General features: G+C 42.1%; 2 protein-coding genes across 6 annotated transcripts; both read left to right on the plus strand.

Annotated features, from left to right (window-relative positions):
* The first annotated feature begins 493 nt into the window (after positions 1–493).
* Positions 494–8476, plus strand: nr2c1 (nuclear receptor subfamily 2, group C, member 1). 4 transcript variants are annotated; one of them, XM_031863403.1, is made up of 14 exons: positions 494–800; positions 2448–2582; positions 2882–3115; positions 3275–3353; positions 3455–3634; positions 3729–3879; positions 4296–4392; positions 4668–4852; positions 5220–5373; positions 5503–5624; positions 5794–5936; positions 6104–6241; positions 6400–6505; positions 6689–8476. In XM_031863403.1, exons 2-14 carry the CDS (start codon positions 2511–2513, stop codon positions 6858–6860), a joined length of 1833 nt encoding a protein of 610 aa, XP_031719263.1. In that variant the 5' UTR covers positions 494–800; positions 2448–2510; the 3' UTR covers positions 6861–8476. The 4 variants fall into 4 exon arrangements, with proteins under 4 accessions (XP_031719263.1, XP_031719268.1, XP_031719255.1 ...); XM_031863408.1 differs by having other exon boundaries at positions 494–696; XM_031863417.1 differs by having other exon boundaries at positions 505–603.
* A 1353-nt stretch (positions 8477–9829) lies between these two features.
* LOC116393434 (transmembrane and coiled-coil domain protein 3-like) lies at positions 9830–24855 on the plus strand. Of its 2 annotated transcripts, none has more exons than XM_031865793.1 (4): positions 9830–10042; positions 20596–21563; positions 21694–21829; positions 22111–24855. In XM_031865793.1, the coding sequence occupies exons 2-4, from the start codon at positions 20638–20640 to the stop codon at positions 22411–22413; spliced, it is 1365 nt and encodes a 454-aa protein (XP_031721653.1). In that variant the 5' UTR covers positions 9830–10042; positions 20596–20637; the 3' UTR covers positions 22414–24855. The 2 variants fall into 2 exon arrangements, with proteins under 2 accessions (XP_031721653.1, XP_031721645.1); XM_031865785.1 differs by having other exon boundaries at positions 9830–10031.
* Positions 24856–26666: the final 1811 nt, after the last annotated feature.

Consider the following 26666-nt stretch of genomic DNA (forward strand, 5'->3'; position numbering starts at 1 on the left):
GGGAAATAATTACATAAATACTCATTGTACTGCAACTGAATGGCATTTTGCGTAGATCATATCTCACTGGACTTTAAAATCATTGATTTCCGTGTAAAAATGTGGTTTCTATTGTAGAAATGCCAGCAAGTGTACAACTGTGGATCCTTGAGTAGTCAATGGAGAGCAGTAGGTTGATTTGCATTGTTTACTATATTATTGATCTTAAAACAATGAAGCCTGAACTTCTCAGACATCTAAATTCATTGCATTACAGCCAATGATAAAATCAATCCTCTATTAAAGCTCGGTTCAGCACAACTTTGTGTGTTTGCTCTGATTAATGCGTCATGCAGAATTGTTAATAAAATCACTCTAATACACTGATATATATGCGCCATTACTCCTGTGACAAAAAACTGAAGCCAATTAAAAATTACTGACAGGTTGACGTCTCTCTCACACACAGGGTATGAGCCACGGCTACCAACTGCGCATGTGCGTAAATCGTTTATTGATGAAAAAAAGGTCACGAACTCTGACCCTCCCACCAACTGCAACAAACAGTTAAAATAGTAATATATTGAAGACTATACATTATCTGACTGAACAGATCCTTATCCGGTAAGATATATTTACTAATGTGGACGCACGAGAGATTCAAGAACGAGACACGAGTGGCCAGTAACGCAGGAAGAGAGGGAGTGTTCAGTAACGGTAGGTCTACAGCAGGGAAGCAACCGTTAGCTACCAGTTAGCAAACAGCTAGCATAGCTCGTTAGCGCTGTCGTGCGGAGCTCCGCTTTTACAATTCAAATTAGGCAAGTATGCAATCCAATTGGTATGTATACGCGACTGCACATCTGGCACTGTATATAATATTAACGCTGCATGTTAACGCGTAGCTATTCGGTAACAGTGATATTGTTAACGGGTATGCTAGTTAGCCAACTAGCTTCGTCAGGTCAGCTAACTAACCATGTTCCCGTTAGCTGATGTTAGCTGCACTGCTAGCTTTGCTAGTTAGCCTCCGCAAACTAAACAGCCACAACATTAAATTAAGTCCGACTGTGAGACCGGCGCGTCGTAGTGTTAATCATCATTATTTGTCTTGTCGATTTCCCGATTTAAATGGAAGTCCAGTGCCAGAATTAATGCGAATTTCGCCCCGTTGTGAAAACCGAAGTCCCGCCGTTTGACTCTGCGCTTCGGCATCATGGGCCCTGAACCCTAGCGTGCTTTAACCCTTCAATGTTGACCTTTCACCCACAGGAAAAGAAATACCTTTATCTTCCGTATCGATTTGAAATAGCGGGGCTGTCAAGAGCTTGTTTGTGTTTACTACTGCAGCTTTACCACTCATTCGTTGAAACTCATCCGTGATATTACGCCGTATTTTATACGGTACAGTTTCGAGCTAGCGCCTCCTAGATTGGTTAGGCCACAGACTAACATAAGTTAGTGGCACGCATTATAATAAATAAAATGTTCTACATTACCTGTCAACACACATCATTCCAAGCTAATTTTGACTTAGTTAACGCTAGCTCTTAAATGTTAAGAAATATGAATCACGTCTTGGTCAGAAATATCTTCTAGCTAAAGGGAAAGATGACGTTAATAGCAAGCATGATGCATAAGAGTAGCATTAGTTATAACGTACGTGAGATAATTAGGTGTTTGTAAGACGTACTCGTTCCTAGTGGTCACCTTAATAACAGCTCTGAACTATGAAACTGTGTATCAAATTGAAAATATTTAAAATCCGACCTCCGGGTGGCTCGACACACATCAGCATATAAAACATGCTATTTACACATGTGGTAAAAGTTATATGAACTGTTTTATGCGGTCGAAATTACACATGGATCTGAAACGTCTATTAAAAGATAAGGCTCATAATATTCTATTGTTAACAAGATATCATTAAAGACCAAAACAAACATTTCATTGATCTGATAAATTAGTATTGTCATTGTAGCGTGATACACCTTATTCATTCATATCATAGACCTCCACTGTTGCCCAGAAGCTTTACAAAAAAACAATTGAGCCCCACCGTTGCACTGGGTGTGTTGTTTCTTCATTAGCTTGAACATGGGGCACTGTAGTTTATTTTGTGCCAACCCTACATACACTGACCTGCTTCTGTAAATACTTACTAGAACACTTCATGTGTACAAATCTGCTAACAATCGTCACCAGAAAAGCACTCAATGTTCTACTCCTGTTGAACATTTGCTAAAAACTACATTGCCTCCCTGTTTTTTTTGCTTATCCTTTAAAAAATGGGTCTATATAATTGATGGCCTGTTAAAAACAAGTATTTGAGAAGTTGTATACATGAGTTTTGATGGCAGTAAGAGAATAAAAGAACACTGTCATCCTTATCCTTGTAGGTATTCTTTACCTGCCCCAAAGTTTGCTTTAATACGACATAAAGTAAAATATATCCTCTCTCTCGGCAGGTGTCCATGCCTCATGGGGCGCTGATGTGAAGACCATTACAAGAAGGTGCGTGCGGTATCAGAATGGATGGACAGACTCAAAGGATTCAACTTGTGTCAGCAGACAGCAACATGGCATTAGGACACAGAATCCAGGTGACGTGATAGCCTGTCCAGCACTAGAACAAGCTCTTCTTTTTTAGTTTGTGTGCAAATAAACAAAATGTGCACATCATCTTGGCATGATTAGATCCAAGATCAAAGTATAGCAGATGGTTTAACCTAGCACTGTCTTGTATTAGCACAATTTATCCCTACTGCTCCACTAGTTTTTGTATTTTAAATTTTTTAAATTTTATTCCTCTATCATATCATTAGCCGAACTTCTCCCGCACTCTTTCTGCATACAGTCAAAACTTACTCATGTTTTGTTTCTATTTATTTGTTTCTACTAGATTGTAACTGATCAGCAGACTGGCCAGAAGATCCAGATCGTCACAGCACTTGAACCATCTTCCCCAGGAAAGCAGCAGTATATCCTAACGAACGCTGACTATTCCCCTGGTGGGAAGGTGATCCTCGCCAAGCAGGAAGGTTCTCCCAACAAGGTCATCCTCACCGCTCCGGACGGCTCTGGGGTTAACCAGCTGTTGTTTGCCTCCCATGATCTGGCTGGGCAGCAGATTCAGGTATTACCGGAGGATATTAGTGGCCTCTCTTTAGTCGGTTGTGATAAACAAATTACTGAAAGGTCTTATGACCGAAGCATGAACATGTTTAGTGTCAGTCTTAACTTATCGCCATGTTTGCTGTATTCAATGATTCTGTTGTCTCGGGTTGTTTGTCAGTTTGTGACTGAAGGTTCAGACCAGTCCCTTGTGAAGTCGGTTGTGGAGTACTGCGTTGTCTGTGGGGACAAGGCCTCAGGTATGACTTAAGTTTAATTTGCTTCAACATTATGCCTTTTAAGTAACAGATATGAGCAAGCATTCGCTGACCTGATCCTGTTTTCTCTTTTTCTCTCTCAGGGCGTCATTACGGAGCTGTCAGCTGTGAGGGCTGCAAGGGCTTCTTCAAACGCAGCATTAGAAAGAACCTAGTGTACACGTGCAGGGGCTCCGGAGAGTGTGCCATCAACAAGCTCCACCGAAACCGCTGCCAGTACTGTCGACTGCAGCGCTGCATATCTCTGGGCATGAAACAGGATTGTAAGAGAGTGTGATATTCTTTACAAACAGCTGTAGATATGTCATCGATGTCGTGCTTCCATGAGGTCTGATGTCTTTGTTTTGTCTTATCTAGCTGTGCAGTGTGAGAGGAAGCCTGTTGAAGTGACCACAAGGGAGCGATCCGTCAACTGTGCAGCCTCCACTGAGAAAATCTACATCCGCAAAAACCTGTGTAGTCCTCTGGCTGCCACACCCACTTTTATGTCTGACAAAGAAACTGCTAGGTACAGCCACTTACTCTAATTTACCAGTTTATTAGATGCACCTGTACGGTCTAATACAACACAATAAATAGCCCTGATGTAAACAATATCTTTGTGTAATATTTTTGTTAGATTATAATATCTGTGGTGTTCTATTGGACTGCATCATATTAAAACTTGTTTCTTATATTTATTTCCTCACTAGAAACACTTCTTAACATACTGTAGTCCAATACAACATCGTCCTCTCTGAAACACTTGTCTTTTTCTCACCAGTATAAGATTAAAATGGAAGAAAGATGGGTTCTGTTGCATTGGAATGAATTAAATTAGATTGCACTCGTGTAACTAATAAACTGATTTGAGTTATGACTTGATCACATTGCACGGTTCTATATTACATAATGCAATGTGGAATTTTAAATATCTACACTCAGGTCTACAAGTTTGCTTGAGTCAAGCATGTTGCTCAACATCCAACAACCCTTCTCCAAGATGGAAAACACCATCTTGATTCCAGCATCCCCTGACAAGGTAACACTGATGCAGCCAAATGATGTACTACTGAAATCACTCCTAGCCATTCCTAAATATTCAAGCCTCTGAGCATATTGGGGTTTTTAAATACATCAGCTTTCTAACTTATAATTAAGAAAGGAATAATTGCTTGCTCAGTAAAGGTGCATGTGTCCCTCATTTCTGTTTTTGTTATTCTTTCTTGAAGTAGTTCAGTGATGAGCACGAGTGTTTCGTCGACTCTAGACAGAGCAGTGCAAACAATGACTTCTTAATGACTGCTGACTCAACAGGTCGACCTATCTCAAGGGGACCTCGGCACGCTGGCGAATGTCGTGACGTCCCTCGCCCACCTCAACAAGGCCAGGGAGGCATGTGACGGCGGCAATGACCTGATGGGAGACGAGACGCTCAGCAACGGGGACAGCTCCATGACGGACATCCAAGGAGATGAGCAAAGTGCAAGCGATATCACTCGGTGAGGGAGATGTCATAAAGAATCAAGAGGCTTTGATACTAACCAATAGTTGTTTCTGAATAAGTTGATACATGAACTACAGATTGACATTGGCACTAGAAAGAAACCCAGGGGCTGTTTTTTTATTTTTTATTATTTGTTCGTCACAAACCTTTTAATAGAATTTCCTACAGGGCCATGTGGTTTCTGACTTCACTCTTCAGGACTTGATTAGATTCAAGCAAAAATGAACCATATGTCAAGAGTGTATTAAGTGCTGCTTTGAGTCGTGTCATGTTTCTGTGTAAGCTCCATTATATTAGATGACTAACAGAAAACGTGGATCTTTCAATGTTAACTTTTGTGTTACTATTTTGTCTCCAATTAGAGCTTTTGACACCCTGGCTAAAGTCCTGCACCCTGGTGATGGCCCAGCGGCAGATTCCTTGGAGGCCACAATGCAGCTGATGTCGGGGGACCAGTCGGGTCCTGTGGTGGAGTTGGAGGGACCTATACTCTCTGACAGCCATTTCCCTTTCAAAGTAAGAGCACTGCCACTGACTTCTAAGCTCAGGATAAAACCCCTGCTTGTGTTTTCATGAGTTACACATTTTTCATATAAACCCTGCAGTCATGTGTTCTTCATTTACTCCACAATTTGTTTCCTACAGCTTATGATGCCTTTGCCTGTGCCAGAGTACCTCAATGTCAACTACATCTGTGAGTCAGCTTCCCGGCTACTTTTTCTCTCTATGCACTGGGCACGCTCCATTCCTGCCTTTCAGACCCTTGGGTAAGCCTTTGACACAAGATATTTCATTGTTTCATAACAACTTTTTAACTAATGGCATTGGACTTTGCATTAACATGCCATTTTATAAAATGACTATTAAGAGAGCTTTCCCTAAAATGGCCACACAGTTCTCTGTAGCAAAATGAAATTATTATTTTTATTTTCACAGTGGTCAAGACAATGACATTAACCTAATGAAAGCCTGCTGGAATGAGCTGTTCGCCCTGGGTCTGGCACAGTGCTCCAACGTCATGAATGTTGGTACCATCCTAAGTGCTATTATCAACCATCTGCAGACCAGCTTACAGGAAGGTAGGAGCTCTCTGCTGTTGAATACAATTACAGAAGCCTGGACAATGTTTTTCAGTGTGATGAAGCAGGAAATCATGCAGACCTTGAGATCTATCATGTTTATTTTTGTAAAAATCTAAACTGATGCTCTACCCCTTGCATCCATGACTAATCTTTTTCTCCTACAGATAAGCTGTCCCCAGATCGAGTAAAACTAGTAATGGAGCACATCTGGAGAATGCAGGAGTTCTGTAACAGCATGATCAAGCTGTCCCCCGACTCTTATGAATATGCATACCTCAAAGCCATCGTTCTCTTCAGTCCTGGTGCGTAGACAACTGGCCAGTTTGCTAAATACAAATTATATCTTTTGTCCTCCCGTTGAGGCTGATTTCTTACAGGAAAATCCGTAGCTACGTTGTAAATAGAGCCAAACATACTTGGACTCTTATCTGACGGTGTGCACGTGTTGTTTTGGTACAAGATCACCCAGGCATCGATAACACACCACAGATAGAGCGGTTTCAGGAGAAGGCCTACATGGAGCTGCAGGACTACGTAACCACGTCCTACCCAGAAGACTCCTATCGGTCAGTAGGCTTTAGCTCTGTACTACATAATGCCTGCTCATTGACAGAAAGGTGATGGTGTACTAATACAGTACGGCTCTATATTTAGCAGGACAAATGTGTGATCGTATTACAGATGTACTTGCTGAAGTACACATGTTTAAATTGTACGTCTCATCCCCCCCCCCCCCTCATTGCTTTCAGGTTATCCAAGCTGTTGCTGCGTCTTCCTGCCCTCAGGCTGATAAGTGCAGCTGTCACTGAGGAGCTGTTTTTCGCTGGGCTCATTGGCAATGTGCAGATCGACAGCATCATCCCGTACATCCTCAAGATGGAGTCCACCGATTATAACAGCCAGGCCGTCTCTGGGGTCTGACCCGCCGTGCCATTTGTATTTGCAACTTTGGACTGTTCAGACTGGCCAGCCAGCCAGCCACTCAAGAGTGCTCTGCAGAGCGATCACGAAGTGGTCACGACAAACTGTAGTTATGACACAGCATCCAATGGGAATTCTGTTTTCAGTCGAACCTTTGCTCTTCCTTCTGACTCCTCAGTAACCAGTCGGTAGAGCACAGCCCACAAAGGGGACAAACACCAATCAACTCCAGTGGCACGTGAGCCTGCCGGTACCTTCCCATTCAGGAATGAACCTTTAAAACCTGCATAGTAGATTGCGCTTTTTATTGTACATAGTATTTTATCGCCTCCAGGCCTTTTTCTTTTTCTGCAGATTTTATTTCCCCTTTTGAAGGAACCAGGGTGGTTTGTTTTTCACTGCTTTCCTGCAAGGTCATGCTTTATTTTTATTTTTCGATTAATTGTGAAGAAAAAAAGAATAATGTGAATTGATTTGTGAGATGTCTTTATCGCAAAAAAGGTTATAACCTTTATTTCTTATTTGTTTGCTAATCCAAAGGATCACGCAGCATCACGTGTCAACTTTTGACAGCTTGAAGTCATTGTGTATAGATTTGTATATAGAATGCACCGAGAAGGCAAAAATGGGCAGCACTTGGTAATTCATGAATTCATCTTTTGGAGAAAGTAATGTGGATTGAAGATGGTAATGTCATTTGAAAATAAAAGAAAACACCTTTCAACCTTGTTTCTTTATTGTTAACACAATTGATCTCTCAGGTTGATTGGATGTAAGAATAGATAGATAGAGCTGACTCCTGATAATTGTCTCGCCAGATTCTTTACTTGTATTCACTGTTGATGTGCCATTTGCAAAAGCAAGTGTAACATTTCAGGCTCTCTGCTCTTCAACACAGTTTTGTTTTTGTGTCAGTATGTTGGAGAGCAACTGAGGATGAATAAACCCCAAAAATATGAAGCCATCCTCAGTCATGTTGGGATCAATTTGCAGGTTGTCAGTCTGTGTTATAATAGACTTTCTGTGTGGATGAAGAGAGAAGTGCTTTATCGCAGTAATGTTTTTGTCATGCATGTCATTGCTGCAAAAATCCTTCAAATACAAAAACGGGCCTCGGTGCCAGGTAACCTGTTTGTTAAGCACTCAGACAGAGACGTCAATGTAGTCAAACTATTAAAAGCAATAAACATTCTTTAGTTGAAGATTATACCAAGCTAACCAACCTTTAACCTTTGTTAATCAAAGAGAGAGTAGGGAATCTCTAGTGTTAGTAGGTTTTAAGTAAATCAGACCCCATAGACACAAACATTGATTTTGGGGTGAGCACTGGAGTATTTTAAACATGGTGTCTCAAATGTGTTAATCCACCATTTGACTGGCTGGCAGGTGTTTATCAGCCCGAGTTGGGGCTCATTAGAAGTGTATTTACTGAGGTTATCTGGACAACTTTGTAGAGAAAACCTGCACTAGCTCTTTGTTCCAGACTTGACCAGTCTCTGAGTTTAAATATATGTTTTAGAAAACTCTGTAACCACACTTCTTGGAACTTGCCCTTGTTTCTGTAAACAAAGCAGACTGTTTACGTGTTCCTTCTGAATTAATAATGCAAAATCTATATCCTACTCCAGTGACTTATTGTTTGGCTTTGTGTGTCAAGTGACGTGAAGGTGGAAGGTGTCGCAGTCTACTGCGCAAAGGCCTAGACTGTCACTGTGTGTTATTGGTGCATCAATTTTTCATTAGTGCTCTGCGGATACGGGTGAACGGAGGACAGCACCTGTATGCTGTAGTTACCCAGTGAATGTGTCTGGCTAATTAAAGGCACTGATAAAACCATTAAAGCTTGATGAATGATATTGTCTGCTGCTGTTCTTAGAAGTCCATTGTCCATTGTATCCTGTAGCTATTTAATGTGATTCTCCACAGCCCTATCACATCACTTCATCACTTGACTCACCGTCTTTGAACCACAGACGTTAGTGCATGTCAGCGTATACGGAGCACTCACTCTATGTTCTGTACATACAATGGCTGGACAATTTGCAACGGCACAAACAAGCACTTGTTGTGTGTAACTGTAAGGGTTAAGCGATTTGTGATGCAACATGGGCTTTTGTGCTGGAAGCTAGGTGGATTAGCTCATTCCAAGCTGAATGAATGTGAGTGAGGGGGCCAGTTGGACTGTTCCCATGGCCTCTTGCTCTCGGGGCTTTGGGGAGAGTGCTGCAAAATATTGTGTCTCTTATGCTGAATTCAATCTTTCATATATATATATTAATAATTCTAAAGCCAGCAAACAACATCTCAGCTGTGTCCAATGTTATAGGAGATTATCATGAACAAAATAAAGTAAAGACATTGTGAGTAATTACCCAAAAAACTAAAAAACAGACCACTATTTCCAGCAAAATAGCACTGTAGAATATACCACGCAATAACACAAAATAGAGGATTTTCAACATAGTGAAAAGGTGTAGGTGATAAGCCCACATAGAAAATGCGCTTTACGTGGGCATTTCCTTTTAATGCCACTTATAAACTTAATTATTTACCACATTTCAGAGGGAAATATTGCACTTTTGTTTGACAGCGGAACTAATTGCTAGAGTTCACGTGCAGAACATGTAATCAACAATGAACATATTGTGCATTATTCCATGTTAAACTACCTAGCAGTATAAAAAAGTGTATGATCAGCTACATCAAAATGCCGCCTTTAACACATCAGTAATGTTTCACTTTAAAGCATTGAGGACATTGTGGGAATACCCTTTAAACTCCTCTTGATCGCAAACACACCCAAATACTAGGTATGATGCTGTTTCCCCCCCCCCTTTGTCTAACAGCGAGAGGCACATGCGTTGAAAGAGTTAACCCCTCCTCGCGCAGCCACCCTGCAGAGAGAAATGGGCGGAGTTTGGGTTCACGCATAGTTCTTGTATGTTGAAGAAGAGGGCAGTCACAGTGTGTATGTGTGTGTGTGTGTGTGTGTGTGAGGGAGAGAGACAGAAGGGGGCTCAACATGGAAACCAGATTCTAGGAACTAGTCCCGATGTTTAATTGAAGAACCACCAGCTCCTAACTGACCACTAACACGGGATTATTATGCCCAGCGCCAACGTGTCCGTGCGAAGTTTATCCGAAGTGGAGAAATACCTCAGCGGCCGGATGGTGAGTGTCATGTGAGTGTATTTTACAGCATCGGTGTGTCACGGACGCCGGGGTCCCGTACTGTACCAGCGGTGCATTGTTGTCTGTTGATCCACACGTCATGCTTGTGAAACCAACGCCTGCGCGGTTTATAAACCGCACATCTGCCCCTAACAAAGAGCCCGTGAGCCTGTGGTACATTCAGGTACACAACGTCGAAAAACCTTTATTTATGGAGATGTTTTAGTGGGAAGTGACAAGGGTGGTGCTGGAGTACTAAACCCTGGTCGGTACATAATGTGATTGTCCACATATTTGACGGTATCCAAACGGGACAATGGTCGTTCTGTGCAGCCTACAACGGAATTGGAATCGAAACTAACGATTATTTCCCGTATCGATGAATCTAATTCTATTGATTGTTGGATTTATTGTTCTATGAAATCTCATAAGCTTACCACAAGTGGCAAAGCCCAAGTCTTCGAATGGCTTGTTTTGGTCAACCAACAAACGATGTTCAGTTCAAGAAGCATGCAATTTGCCCTTAAAGAAATACTCAAATAAGTGAATTACTATTATATCATTATCAGCTTAATGTTTACAAGTTACACAGAACAGTGTTAGTGGTAATTGTTATGTAACAACATGGTAGTTCAGATCCAGTGCAAAGTACAACTATATGATATGAACAGTTCAGTTCTTCAGCATACCAAGTAGCCCAACCGCAAAAAGTACAAAGACTGACCAGTGCAAACAAGCCCGGTTCTGTTTCAGCTCTATTTGAAATTTGCAGGCGCTATTGGACTGTTGAAGTACCACCTGTAATGAGTACTTGTGTTTTAAACTGAAACTGTTGGTTTTGATGGATGTTAATTCATCCTAATTCCTTCATGGTGGTGTTGTATTGCTCTCAATAAGAATTTATCTTCCAACCAAATATGATGGACAAAGCGTTTCACTTCCAGTACGATCAAATCTATTACAACAGAAACCAAGGTACTTATTGCAGTTGTTTTGTGTTGTTTCTGTTTTTGTGGCTACTCGATGACTCAATGCCTGACCTTGTTTTTCAAGACTAGAAATCGAACCTGACCCCACCTTTATAGTGGTGGCTCATGTTGTACAACTTGACGTTTAGGATATACGGTAACTTAGCAGATGTAGAAGGATTTTCTCTGAAATACAACACAATTTAATCTTTTACTGAAAATACAACAGTTGTATTACAGTGATCACATAAGCCTTACTACACTTAACACACTGTGATACTTGTATATACGAAGTCTGTAATGAGTGAAGGATATGAATAGTGCTAATGTCTTGTACAACATTAATTCAAAGCCTGCTGCAAAGAGGGGATTGAAATCCCACAGAGACACGTCGTGGCCTTATTTTATGCATTTACACAGAAATGTAGTCAGGTCAGTCAATTTGATTTAATCACGAAGTTGCCGGAAGGTGCTTTAAAATATGTGCAACATACAACCACTGACTTAGAAAACAACCTTCAACACTACATGACAAGGTTTTGGGGGAAACCATCGAACCTTTTGACATTGTCAAAATACCCTCATGTGCATTTAAAGCCAGGTGCTTTCAGGAACGGTGACACCGAGGAGAGGAATGCTCCGTCAGGCGTGAGTCTTGTGCAACCAGAAAGTCAGTCAGGTATCGTGCAGCAGGTTGTTTATCTTCCTAGTATATTCATGAGCCTCCAGGGCTGCCACTCCCGTCACCGGTCTTCAGAGGGAAAGGGAGCTCAGCCATCTTTTTCCTCATCCTGTTTAGCTTCTTCATAAAACTCCTCATGCTGCGATGTGAGCAATTGCAGATATATTTGACAAAAAAACACTAACTCTTGAATGAAATCAATAATCGGGAGTAGAGCTTGAAAGATTTACACACGTAGATAATTCAAGTAAACAATTACTTAAACCACCAACACAACATAATGGAACAACATAATGGACGATTTGGCTCGTTTATTACCACTGCTGTGTGATTATGCTTTTCCTCCTTTTGTTGGCTGTGAATGACATTCCAGTTTTGTTCCTCAAAAAGCCATTGTGCAGCAGATATCGTGGGTTAGAGGCCAAAGATGATGCAACACCTCAGTTTGAGTCTTTAACCCTCACTGGATGGCAGCTCTGTAGGGATTTATCAGTCTTTCCTCAACCGTATGCTCTACCTGTAGTGGTTCAAGATTAATGTCACCAGACAACACATCAGTATAAATACTAACCTTTTAATATGCTCTGTTCTGTTTGTTGTAAACGATTTACTGGCAAATATTGTCTCTTTTTTTGTTATCTCATTTCTTAAGGTCCATTGAGTGCATTGAATACAGCTGCATATTTGTCTTAATTGAATCCCATTCAATACTTTCTCAGTCTACGGGGAGTGTTAATGGGCTATTGATTTAGTCCTGGACCAGCTTGTCTATGAGATAATAGCGAATTACGTCTTAAGCAATTCCCTCCACTGAATTCACATGGATTAGTCATTCAGGAAACTCAAGACTTCGAACTCTACTAGTTTTATTTTGTCGGTTATTTTGAGGAGGCATACTGTTTGGCCTCAAAAGATTGGTTTTGCAATCAAAGTTTTGCCGCAAAGGCAGCTGTGGGATGCAGATGAGAGGAGGAGGAGGAGGAGGAGGAGAAGTTGGGTCAGCTTTCGGACTCTACAATCAAAGATGTGCTCCCTGTCGCTCTCCCTCTCTGGTTTTCTTCCCGTTTCCCTGTGTGAGCTCTGAGTGGGAGAGTGTCTGTATCCATGAGGATCAGCTGGAGGGAATACCAATAAGCACTGCCGGCTTCTTCCCCTCTGTGGCTCTGTTCTCTGCTGAAGGGACGGTTTTGTTCCATCTCAATGAGTGTGCCAGCTCTATTGCCCTGTGTGTGTGTGTGTGTGTGTGTGTGTGTGTATATATTTATTTGAGGTGAATGGGGGCAATGAGAGAATAAGCCTATCCACCACAGCCTCGTCATTTTTAAGAAACTTCCTCAGATCACTGCAAGCACCTGTGAGTTCGTAGCTTCACTCGTCTGAATGCCTGCATGACCTGTGAACTGATGGTTTCCCCAGATTACAGCTGCGATTGTGAGGACTTGCAAACATTACTTCCTCGTAACAGGCACAATGCCTTCCTATTTGTATACGAAAAATGACTGTGGTGTTAATAACGCCTCTCCTTAACAGAGCGCCACAGCGAGTTTAGCGAGAAACAGGCTCAGTTTCTGCTAATCTTCAGCCACACTCTAAATTATTTCACCGTAAATTAACAGTAACTTACTGGCAGCAGGGACGCCAGTAAATTAGTTTTTTTACCGTACACTACCGTAATTTACTTTTACTGTATCATACCGTATACTGGATTACGGTACGTGATAGTAGGATAATTGGGTTTTACCATGATTTTACGGTATATGCCAGAATGTTACCGTTTATTTACAAAGGGTAATACAACCCGCTACTTTAGCATTTAATTCCCAAAAATTGAAAGAACAACAATAGACATTCAATACATAATAGTTGCAGTTTATTACATGTTCTGAAATAATAAAGGGACATTTGTATTACATCACAAAACTCACAATGTACTGCATGTTTAGAAGAAAACTGTTATGGTCGGTTTATCCTGGACCCAAACGCAGACACCGGGACAGCAGAGTAGGTGAAAAAAGAGTTTTATTTTGCTTGTCTGTGGAGCCGGCGGAACATGCAGGTGGAGCAGTGAGCCGGTGTGTGCGGCGGCGTCTGGGTGGCGACGTGGCACGGGACTCGCTGAGGCAGAGGGAAAACACAAGTCAGTTAAAAACGTCAAAAAGGCTAACTTTCGCTAAGAGAAGACTTAAACTCAAAGGGGCCGAGGTGTAGCTACCACTGAGTTGAAGGAACAATCTGACGATGAGACTGCAGGAAGCCGGGGTATTTAAGCTGAAGGTGATGATGGTGTAATTGTTGTCAGGTGAGGAGATGAGCCCAGGTGCCGGATGATTGCAGCCGCACTCAAGCCACACACACACACACACACACACACACACAGACAACAGAGGGGAGACAAGCTGAGGTCACAGCGGAGCCGTGACAAAAACTAATAAACCAATAAAATCGTTAATGACCAGCTTAACTGAACTCATTAGCATCAACAGTATAACATTGAATTAAAATACTATCAAGAACAGTGTAATAGAACTGCTTCACAGTCTAGCTTGATAACAAGTCTTATACACATTTATAGTTCATTTGAACAGCATGAACTCACATGAATGAAACAATAAGGAGAGAGAACACCTTAAAGAGGACTTGACTGCAGCGTCTGGCTGGTTTCCTCAATCTCTGATGACGAGTGACTGTAAACAAACAAAATAAAAACTTTAGAAACACAATGTTCTGAACTTCTGGAAAGTTCTATGACATCCAGGATAAACAAAAGCAGCTTTGGGTGTGCAGCTGTGGGTTTGCCTGTGCCTCACACATGTTAACATATCAATGTAAGTCTTTGTAAAAAGCTAATAGGCCTACAAGAATACCATACAGTTTAAATGAACAGACGATGTGATGAGCTGATTACGTTAGGTGAAGTAATAAAGCTAAGACAATGGACCACAATGGACTAACGTTCAACACTAAAGTGAGTTTGATCTGGTGTTAATGTTGCTCCTGGAATAACACACACGGGTAACGTTACTGTTAGCGTTACCTCAACTGTTCATCGTCTTGAACACGTCGGTGATCTCTGTTCTCCTCTCCCTTTTGATAATCGTCCTGTTTGCGGCCCTACAGGTCAATAAGAGCACAAGTAAACACAAGTTAGGTTACTAACGTTACATCTTAACACTGTAATTGGTGATTAACTTTATTTATGTTAACTTAACTTGCTATGCTGTTAGCTAGCTAACCTTTCTAAGGCTAATTGAGCTTGAGCTAGCTAACGTTAGCTCCACCAACACTAGCAACCTAATGTAATGAAACAGACCAAGTGAAGCATTATCTGAGATGTTAACAGTTCAATAATCATGAAGACAAAACAATACTAGAGACTTTGAATTTGAATTTCGGATGATAAGCGCAAGTTACCTCGGCTCCTCGGTTGACCTCCACATGGCTCAGAAGGATGAACTAAAGCCGTTGTGTCCAAAGTCACGTTCAGGAACAGTCGCTCACGTCTTGTCACTCAAAAATGACTTTTAGGCAATGAGCAGTTTGAATAATAAAAATATTCCATCGTCATTACAGACACATTAACCTACAATAGACAGTACGATGTAGATGGATCGTGATTCACTCAACTTGTATAGAGAAGCATGTATCCACCACTTCACAAAAAATACTGTATCATGCTGATAAATTACAGTAGTCTGCTGTTATTGTTAATTGACGGCATTAACTGTTAATTTACAACATTGACTGTTAATTTACATGTGAGGATGAACATTTAACTGTATGTTACAGTTATTATGAAATACTGTAATATACCGTTGAAAATCCACCGTAAATTTACAGTAATTCGTTACAGTGCAGTATTTATTTCACGAATACTGCCGTGGGCAGATGAGCGGAAGGTCTATTTTTGCATGAAAAATGGAATCATTGATCCAAGAGAGAGCAAACTGCAGTGCAAAATAAGCAGCATCTGCAGTTTCTCTCCCCCCCTCCCCACAGATTTGTTGCTAAGATTTGGATGGATTTGTCAGGCAGAACAGCACACAGCTCTCCCTTGTTGGGCTAAGATTGAGGCTAATGCAGTTGGATCTTTATGGTATGCTGTCTAGCGAGGTCAGAGCGTATTAAATGGGTCACGGTGTTGGACAGACGCTGTTCGCTATGTAGGGCAGCGTGGGGGACAGGGGGCTCAAACAGGGCTGAGGTGTGAGGGAGGCACCCTCGGGGCACACAGGGCCCCCTGTAGATCCTGTTGGTGGAGATGAAGATGATGATGAAGATTGGGATTGCTGTGTTTGGGATCATCCTCCCTTTTGTTTTATTCCTGTCCTCTTATATGTTTCAGTTTATGTAGCTCTCTCTCTCTTTGTCTCCGTCTTTCTGTCTGTCTCTCGTCTTCTGCTCCACTCACACTAATATCGATGGGTGAGTCAAACAGCAGTGGGCGTACACGCCTGGCATCCGTAACTTCAAAGACAACATCTTCTCACATTGATCGTGATAAACCGGATATTGAGCATATGATCAGACAGATGAGTCTCTCACACAGCTCAGCTTATACATCTCAGAAGAAGAATCACAGTCAGTGAATGCAAGTAGGAGTTAATCGTGTTGCTCAAGGACAACCTCGCAGGTCACCTGGCTGGAGATGGAAACTCAATCTCAATGTGTGACCTCTCAGTGAAGGACTGTCCAGTTAACTGTCGGATTTAACTGCTGCCATCTGCTGTGTGGTTGTAGCAGCTTTTCCCCTAATTACATTTCAACCCTTCCCGTCGTCTCCAGCCATCCCCGAAGACCGTCAGTCCTCACCTTGTGTCACCCTCAACAGCCCCTGGAGAACGCCTGCATGAGTGCCTGGGGGAAAAGGGAGTGAAAAACAGGGTGGCAGCTTAGCAGATTTAGGAGGACATTTTCATCAGCATGAGTCTAATTCATTTAGCAGAGCCACTGATCCAGAGACACCCTCAGATTCCTTCAGCAGTTAGTCAGCGTGGGTATAAATCTTGAGTAGCAGCAGCGGCGGAAGAAATCAGCTTGTTCATTTTCGTATGAAAAAATAGTCAGATGTCGTAGTTGTTTTGGGGTTTGAGTGTATGTGAAGCATCTGGGTCGTGTTATTCGTGTTATCTGAGCTGCTCTCATAAATCAGGCTTCATCCTGCCAAAAGCCATCTTGCTTTATAAGAGAAAGCTTACGCCCATCATTCCAGCTGTGTAATACAGTTTGGGCTCGACATGTACTACTCCAGGTGCTTTTGCTTCAGGCCTCAGCAGTAAGGCCAGTAAGGTCACAACTTAATCTGGTTTACGCTCGTCCTGTATCTATGACATCACAGCACCTGAGGCAATAAACGTCCCTGTGCTCTGTGTTTGAGAGAATATTGAACATTGAATAAAGTTAAGGTTGGTGGTGGAAGAACGCCTGAGGAGCCAGCTCCGTTCCAGTACTGCATAAATCGCGTACAGTCTAAGCTGTCTGGTCCAACAAGGCAGCTCTTTGTGTTTGTTGTTTGAAAACTAAAAAGATTGAGTAATATGAGCAACATACACACAAGCTTTCCCTACACCTCCTCGAAGCAGGAGGATATTAGGCTCAGCTTTCTTTTGTGTGACAAACAGGTTTGACAAAAGGACGGCTTGTTTGTGAAACTTATTGTTTCAGCAAGAGATATTGCATGCGCTCTTATTGGGCGCAGGGCTCCTCAGGCTATACGTCAGACCAGTGAATCTATATGCAGTAGCTCGCTCATCAGAGTCCTGCACAGAGCAGAGGTAGGACATGACAAAGTGTGCATTTTTCTCCTCAGACAAAGAGTCCTGTGTTCAAGAAGGACAGATGCCAGAGAGGGGAAGAGAGTGGCATGAGGACAGAGGCTGAAATACCCAAGGCATGCTTGTAGAAAGAAGCTCTCTGGTTACAAACTAAACATAAATAAGCAAGTAATACGTATGTACTGTATAATTATAGGCACCGTAATAATACAATTAAAATGTTACATGTACAAACAAGAACAGAGTTTACAGTCATGATAGCAGTTTGTTAAAGCTGTACTTGCTTTGAGGCGAATGCTAGTGCTAGCATGGTAACATGCTGTTTAGCAGGTATATTGTTTACCACGTTTGCCACCTTAGTTTAGCGTGTTAGCATGCTAACATTTGCTCACATGTGCAGGGATGAGGTATTTTTGTAGATTCCGGAAGTTAGCATCGCCTTCGTATGAAGTCAGTGGGTTTTTTGAATATGTTTTTAAATAAAAAAATTAAATAAAAAAAGGGTCTGTGGTTAGCTTAAAAGATTCTAACGTTTTGTTCTACGACATAAAATACGTCAATACATTTTTCACTCATTCGTTTTGAAGCTTGTACGTGTCTTTAAAATGTCAGTTGCTAACGAGTGGCTAAATGAGACGACAAAACTTCATCGTGGCGAACCCCTTTAGCTTAAGTCGTGGTGACGTGTAGTCCTGCGACCGTGGTGTAGTTCACTCATAAAAGGGGTGTTCATTTGTGAAGATTATCTTGCTGAACCAAACTTGTAAGTATCATAAATGCTTGTTTGTCACAACACAAGTTTATTTTCTGCATTAATCCAAATTCCAAAGCAAAAATCCTTGGCTTTTTGTCGTCTGCAAAACTGCTAACTCACTTCCAGGTTTTAGGACTCATTCCTGCAGCACACTTTTTGCACTGAACCCTAAATACAGCTGAGGATGAAATGAATGACATTAGTTTTGCAAATATTGGAGAAATTTTAATTTTGACCACCTGATGGTGTTACAGGAAAAGTCAGAGGATCATTGAAGTTATTAGGATTCATCCTCTGGGGAACGTGAATGTCTGAGCAAAATTTCAATCCATTTTAAAATGACATTCCATCCCATAGTTGATGTATGTCGGTCTGGACATACAGACAGACAGACAGACAGACATGTCTGTTAGCATGGCTAACAACAAGTATAGAGCAGTTTCTGTGTTGCACATTATAGTGAAACCACATTCTAGAATAAATGGTTATGTGCGAGATCATGCATCAAATTCAGGCTCAATGGCATCACCCTCACAAACAAGTTTGACTAGTTGATTGAGTGAGTGAGGTTACTCACAGCGACAACAACAAGTAAACTGGTTTTACAGAGCAATAGTCCCGCTGAGGGAGAATGTGTTTGTGTGTGCACACCAGTGTACCTCATATGTATTCACTCTATTCTTGGTAAACACTGTCTTAATTAAGTTCCACCTGACAGTCTTGTGTCAAGAAGTGTGAGTGTGCGGGGAACTCTAGATGCATTGGTCAATTGTAAAGGGACTTAGATTGCAATATGTAACCATTGTGTGGTGATGGGGAAATGCTAAGCAGGATTCAGCTGTGAGTCTGCCTGTGTTAGCTGTTTAGTTACTTACAACTAGTCGTATTATGTTCGTTAAGGATTAGTGCAGCTTTGTACAGCCCATAGTGCTTGTTGTACAACACTTTTTGTGTTTGCTTGAGCAGCTTACACCTCCTGTCATTACACTGATGTTTAAGTGTGATCAACTCGCAAGATTTGGTGGCTTGTTGGGCCACCGGTACATTGCAGTTCCATTACAGTTGAAGTCTAAAAATGCTGCTCCGAAACCTAATTAAATTCTGTCTTCACAGCTCTCCTCAGTTTCCTCTTTATGTAAGGTCGTTAGGTTTCCTGCCATCGTTAATCTTGTCATATTTATTCTGTTTCACTTCCTCAAGTATACAGCAGACTACGTATGCTTGACAGTAAACTATTGACACTTTCAGTCAGAAACAGACTGTAATTTGGAGGCTTTATCCCAAAAATGGTGATTTACTGTAAAACTAGGGGACTATGTCTGGGAAAGAGATTTCCTGAGCCTTGTGGCCTTGTGTGACATTAGTTCTGACCTACATTAAATGTGCACGCTCCACTTCTTTCACACACATTAATGACTCTTGTCTGAATTTTGTCATCTGTGTAATCTGTGTGCTATACTGTACATAAACAGGATTAAATTCTGGATCCTAAAACATAACAGATGTGTCAAATAAGAGCATTACATACACACCCAGATGGTCTCACTGTGGCAATAGCAGGAAAGCTGAATAGAGCAGATGTAAGGACTCGCTGTGTAGAATTACTGTAAATAAAGAGGAAGCTCAGAAACGTCCAAAAAAACATTAAAGTGAACTTGAGAGAAAAAATAGAATGTTTGTTGAAAATGTCCATTGTTCTGAAGAGCCATTTAGCAGTGGCCACGGCCTGCAGTTGCACACAAATATTTTGCAATGCAATTATAGATGGTAATGGTCAGTTGAAGATGTCCACCTTCATTTTACCTTTTTAAATAGGGGATTTACATAAGCAAACCTGTCTCTATAAAGAATCTGATGATTCTGTGAGATAAAATAAAAAAGTGGATGATAAACAAGAGGAATGATTGTCATTTTTCTTGAGGCACTCACAGCGAGAAGGTTTTGGATTTGATGCCCAGCCTGGGCAGGGCATGGCCTTTCTGTGTGGAGTTTGTATGTTGTCCCTGTGATTGTGTTCCTCCAGGTTCTCAGGTTTCCTCCCGCCACCAAAACATGTATCCCCTCCCCGGCTGCTGTGAATGGGGGGTTGCATAAGGAAGGGCATCCAGTATAAAACCTATGCCAAATCAAATATGTGGATCATGAAATCTGATTCCCACACCGGATTGGTTGAGGTCCGGGTTATTAACTTGAAGTAAATGGAAAACCTGCTGGGGCAACTTCTTACGGGAACAGCCGAAGGAGGAAGAATAAGAAGAGTTGTTGTTTACCTTTTCCAGATGGCTTTTTTTGCTACTTAAACAAATTTCCATAGAACCAGATTATCCCTGCAAATGCTCCACATCTAAATACAGTATCTGTATCTGATTGTTGTTTCTCCTCCTTGTAGGACCTGAGTGCTGAGGGCAGTTCCCTGAGCATCTCTGGGTCGATGCGTCGGGGTTCTTCAGAGAACAATCTTGACCTGGATCTGAGTGACGGAGGTCCTGGTGCTGCTCTGGGCTCCGAGGTCCAGCGTAGTCGTTCTTGCTTGGACAACCTCCAGCAAAAGATCCTGAAAGTCACGGAGCAGCTGAAGATAGAGCAGACGGCCCGGGACGAGAACGTGGCCGAGTACCTGAACCTGGTGAACAGTGCGGACAAGCTGCAAGTAGGGCGCATCAAGCAGGTGTTTGAGAAGAAGAACCAGAAGTCAGCTCAACACATTGCCCAGATGCAAAAGAAGCTGGAGCAGTACCATCGAAAGATGAAAGACAGTGAAATCCACCACAGCCCATCCCCTCGCCCGTCCACTGTCAAACACAGCACTTTACCCAGGGAGTCTCCCAGAGAGCTGCTGAAAGACATGACCGGCAGTGGTCGACACCCGACCATGGACAAGATCAAGACCATTGGCCCAGGTGTTTCGCTCTCCCCTCCTTTCTTCTTCAGCAAGCCCAGAGAGTTCGCCAACCTCATCAGGAACAAGTTTGGCAGTGCTGACAACATCGCCCACCTCAAGACCACTCTGGATGCTTCCTCACCGCTGCCCACTGACAGTGCAGGAAAGGGGCTGAGCAGCAGCACCTCTATGGTGGGCAAGCCCAAGTATCCCAGTGATGATGAGTGCTCCTCAGGGAGCGCCTCCATTTCAGCAGACAGTAACGGGAACCCGCCGGCGGGAGGGGTGTCGGCGGGGCAGGTGCCGGGCCAGCAGGCCGGGGGAGGCGGCCAGAGCGGACTGGCTCTGAGCCTGGAGGAGGTGAGGGAGATCAAAGACGCCCAGAGCCAGCTGGAGGAAGACATTGAGGAGATAAAGGCTCAGTTCAAGAGAGAGTATGGCATCATCAGCCAAACACTGCAGGAAGAGAGATACAGGTATGTTTATTATTACTTCACTTTTCATTGTCTCCAATGACACAGCACCACCATAGAATTTCATAGACAGTACATTCAAAACTGCCTATAAATTATAATTTCTAACTAATATTTCTGCACCATCTCCCAGATTTGAGCGTTTAGAAGACCAACTGAACGACCTGACAGAGCTTCACCAACATGAGATGACTGATCTGAAGCAGGAACTGGCCAGCATCGAGGAAAGGGTAGCCTACCAGGCACATGAAAGGGCCAGGGACATTCAGGTATATAATAGTGAATCTATTGCTGAAGCTTGTCTAACATCTGTTAATAAGGCTATTGTCACTGGGCATTATCATAGGTAAATGTATTAGTTGTCTTCGTGTAATGGTTCCCTTCATCAGATAACACAGTCTATTTTGTCAATTGACATTTATGTTCTCTGTTCTTGTTCCTCTCTGCTGATACATAATCCATCTTCAAGAGTAATTGAAGATTAAAACGTCAGAAAAATGCCCTTTAGCCATTTGTGAAGACCCTCAAAGTCTCTCTCTGTCTTTCTTAGGAGGCTCTGGAGTCGTGTCAGACGCGAGTGTCCAAGCTGGAGCTCCAGCAGCAGCAGCAGCAGACGGTCCAGCTCGAGAGTCGTGACGCCCGAGTCCTGCTGGGGAAGTGCATCAACATCATGCTGGCCATCATCACCGTCATCCTGGTGTGTGTCTCCACTGTGGCCAAGTTTGCTGCTCCAATGATGAGGAGCCGGCACCACGTAGTAGCTACCTTCCTGGGAGTTTGTTTTTTGACCATTTTCTGGAAGAACTGGGACCGTTTACAGTACGCCATAGACAGGTTGCTGGTGCCTGCCTGATAGTGATGAGTGATAATAATACTGCAGAAACATGGACGCTCTCTGTTGTCAGGATAGGACTGTCTAAGAGGATTGGTTGTACAATTGTCAGAAGACACGATCGCCACGCATTTACAGAGGCCATTGTTTTTTAAAGTCAGAATGAAATTCAATTTTTTTCTAGAACTTGAATGTCTGTTGCTAACAATTTCAATTTAACCTTTAAAATAATATTTATATAACAGCACATTGTGGTACATCTCCAAGCATCGCTATGAATCTTCACAAGACATTTATAGTGGATTCAAGGGTGGAGAGGAGTGCACATGAGACTCACTCTTGATTATTCTTTCTCATTTTGTTTCAGGTCAATTTTAACATCTATCAAACTGAAAACATTGCACACACACACACACACACACACACACACACACACACACACACACACACACACACACACACACACAAAACTCAAGCTTGGTATCTTGTTTGCCACAGTTATGAAATGCTAATGAATCCCTTGGAGGTATAGTTGTACATTTTGGGAAATAAGCTTATTCGTTTTCTTGCCAAAAGTTAGATGAGATGATCAATACCATTCATATCTGTACAGTGAATGTGAAGCTACTGCCAGCAAACAGTTAGCTTAGGTTAGCATAAACACTGAAAACATTACAAACAGGGGGAGCCAGCTAGCGTGGCTCTGTCCAAAGGCAACAAAATCCACCTACTAGCACCTATGAAGCTAACTAATTAAGACGTCATCTAAACATCTTGTGTTTTTAATCTTCGCACAAACCAATGTGTAGAGAAGGACATGTTGTTTTTAAACTCTAGTTTTTGGTTTGTTTTCAGAGGTTCAGAGGTACACAAAGATACATTTTTTGCCATTGCACAGAGACAGGCGAGCTATTTCCCCCTGTTTTAGTCTTTATGCTAAGCTAAGCTAACTGGCTACTGGTTGTAGCTTCATATAACTTTCATGTTTAGCATACAGACATGAGAGTGGTATCAATCCTCAAATCTAACTCTGAAAAGAATCAAGGCATATTTCCCCAAATGTTAAACTGTTCTTTTAATTGAGGAATCTACAGGCTGAAGCACAGAGGCAATGGACAACCTGTTTTTTTTTTATTTCTTGTTGCCTTGTGTGGTCAGTCCTTTTTTTCTGTTTACTGTTCCTGATGTTTAAAGTGCAATATGTTTGATTTGTAAGAGCTCTGTTTTAAATATGTTTCTTTTAGGAGTGAACGTTTTTACGTCGATGTTTTACAGTGACAGGGGGCTGCTGCTGTTGGGGTCGGGTGTGGAAATATCATTAATGTTGGCATGAGAGATCCATAACCACTGAAGCTGCTGCTGGGCTCTTATAAGACCAGCTGTCTTCTCTCTGAAGGGCCAAAAATCAGTCCCACTGCATTACCGCGCTGGTAGCATGGAAATATCAACGACAACCAGGCCATCTCCCCAGTGCAGGCAGACGCACGTGCACACACACCCAAACGACACACAACAGTCCAGAGGCTCTCTTTATGTCTTAAGAGTGTGATTTTTGTCTTTTACTAATAATATGATTGAGAGGCGATGGGTTTATACTGTGATACAGGGCCTTTTTTCGAAGAAGTAACAAAGAGCCTTCAGTACTCAGAATCTCATGTCATACTCATGTCTGATGATCTGTGATGATCTACAAGCCAATTTTTGACTGAGTGATGTGTTCTTTCACGTTTGTCTCACGAACATTGCCTATGATGATCTCAAGTGAAGCCACGGACCACTTTTTTAAATGTTTGTCTGCCATAATAACACGTTTGTGTTTGTCGTCTACTTTATCATATTTTATCTTGTTAATGTTTTGACATATTTGGGTTTTACCCACAGATCTGGTTTACATTCTCTTTTCATCTCTGGTGCACTATGTGATCAATCAGTTGTATTTTCATGCATTACGTGCCTTTGTCTGACACTTTCTGTTAAATTAAACAATACTTTTTAATCAACCTGTGACTGATTTGGCATGATTAGGCATGGAGTTGTTTGGTGATTTGTTGTTGTATTCGTCATGTGATTCCTATTTTTCATACACATTTCAGTATCTAGAAGTCTCAGTAGAGTGCAGACAACAGCCAGAAAATCATAGATTATTTCACCCAGTTGCAATTAGTGTAAATAAGGAAACAGACGGAATTTTATTAACTCAGTGAAACTTCCTGAGAGTATCCTATTTGCATTCACAGTCGATTTCTTTATTTTCATTTCAGAGATTTGCACCAGAAGAATTGACCTTATAAAAACTTACACGCATACAGTTTCTAATAAGTTACACTCAACATGAACACCACAAATATTTGCTCTTCTTTTACTGCTAAACACTCGCTCCTTCTTCACCACCAGAGGGTGTAGGCGCCGCACTGTTGGCACGTTGGAGACCAAGAAAACATTGGAAGGCTGCAGCATCTTAAAACCAACCAGGATTTATGCATGTTTTATATGTAAATTATTCATTTTCATTCTGTCAAAATCCATGCCACTACTTCACACAAACAGTAAGACTAACATCAGAGGACAAGAGACAACAGTGTCATGTGGCAGTAATATCACAAGCAATGTGTAAGAGTAGCGCCCTCTGCTGTTGTAACAAATTAACATTGAAGCTACAGTTTTTCAACACATTTCTACAATTTTCTAGAGCGCACAGCTCCATTGAAGCATGCTTTTGTATATTTTCATTAACACTAAATCTAGGTTATATTGTATTCCGTGCTGTGAACAGAAATTATTTCTGTAGACTGTAACTGTGACTGGTGTGTCTCCCATCAGGGTGGATTTTGGTACCCAGGATGCTGATGATTATAGAGAGAGGAATTAAATTCAATTACAGTCCCTTTAATGATCCCTCAGCCAAGTTGGCACAACACGCAACAGCACAGCTCCAACAATATACCACAGATACAATAATAAGTAATGACATGCATGTCATGTTTTACATCACCTTCAAATAACAGATAACATGTCACACCTACTCAACAACACAGCAGCACCAACAGTACTACTGCTGCATATCACTGACAGGGAGCACACAAACATACATATCCAGACAAAAAGAAAGCCCATGCGCTGTTAAACTCAGCAGCACTGCAATATGGGTCACCTGGCACAGCGGTGTGCACGGTTCATTCTGCCTGCCTGCATGCCAAATAGAGGCACAGACGCACACTGAGATACAGGAACAGGGATGTGGATGATAGACAGATCGCTTAACTGGGGATCTTAGGCACTCACGCAGTGTTCCTCTACTTTATGGGAGCTTAAGTTTAAGATTGGAAATGTGAGCTGTGTGCAAATACCTGTGTGTGGTGTGTGTGTGTGTGTCTGTGTGAGAATGGTTGGTGTTTTGTGCATTTGTGGAGCAACTAAGGGCATCTGGGGAAAATAAATACTCCGATTGGTGTGACGCAGAGATCCTGACTAACACACACAGCCACACAGACACCCACCCACACACACTCGCGCACACCCACCCACACACACACACACACACACACACACACACACACACACATAGGCTTGAAAATGGGGATTATGAGCTATATTTGTAGGTGTGAACTGAGAGCATTATTCTCTTTCCCGATCTCGCTCTCTTCTGCATTATGTGAAATTGAAAAGTGAGCGCTTCCCTTTGATGTGTGCTCCGATGCTGTGTGTTTTCCATTGAGCTCTCTCTTGTGGCTCCTGGAGCTCGTTGGCCCATTCACTGGGCTCCATAATGAGCTGCTAATTATCCCAGGACCTCATCAAATCTCTTTGGGCTCCACAGCTAAGCCTCCTCCTCACATAGGTTGGCATGGCGACCGTAGTGGATGGGACCTGCATGGAGGAGGCCACCAAAAGGACCACCGCAGCGTCACTCCCGCTCTCTTCTTCTGAGGGGGCGTGTGAGGGACACATTGTTATTCAAAAGAGAGAGTGGGAAATGTGTGGTTAGAATATCTTTAATCATGGAGGGTTTTACATTTTGGGAGTGTTTGTTCTATGTGTGTGCTTATGAATACATATGTGAGTGTTCTGTGTGTGTGTTTCAGTCACTGAGTGCATGAACTCATATTATGGGAACGTTTTGACCTCTCTGGCATTTTTTGGCCTCACATTGATTTAAACTCCTCTGGCAGCGCTGGGCCCTTCCCATTTCCTGTTTATGGTGTCATGGAAACAGGCCATGTTCCCTTCCTCTGCCTTTGCACTATAACATAACAATATACCTAGAATATTATTAT

This window comes from Anarrhichthys ocellatus, unplaced genomic scaffold (genome assembly GCF_004355925.1).
Source record: "Anarrhichthys ocellatus isolate YVR2014 unplaced genomic scaffold, GSC_Weel_1.0 scaffold2, whole genome shotgun sequence".
Lineage (NCBI taxonomy): Eukaryota > Metazoa > Chordata > Actinopteri > Perciformes > Anarhichadidae > Anarrhichthys > Anarrhichthys ocellatus.

Excerpts from the sequence above, each read along its gene's own strand:
- nr2c1 (XM_031863395.1), top strand. The coding sequence starts at position 2,511 with ATGGATGGACAGACTCAAAGGATTCAACTTGTGTCAGCAGACAGCAAC. Across the intron at positions 2,583-2,881 it reads CATTAGGACACAGAATCCAG|ATTGTAACTGATCAGCAGAC; the intron begins GTGACGTGATAG and ends TGTTTCTACTAG. Across the intron at positions 3,116-3,274 it reads TGGCTGGGCAGCAGATTCAG|TTTGTGACTGAAGGTTCAGA; the intron begins GTATTACCGGAG and ends GTTGTTTGTCAG.
- LOC116393434 (XM_031865785.1), top strand. The coding sequence starts at position 9,966 with ATGCCCAGCGCCAACGTGTCCGTGCGAAGTTTATCCGAAGTGGAGAAA. Across the intron at positions 10,032-20,595 it reads AATACCTCAGCGGCCGGATG|GACCTGAGTGCTGAGGGCAG; the intron begins GTGAGTGTCATG and ends TCCTCCTTGTAG. Across the intron at positions 21,830-22,110 it reads AAAGGGCCAGGGACATTCAG|GAGGCTCTGGAGTCGTGTCA; the intron begins GTATATAATAGT and ends TGTCTTTCTTAG.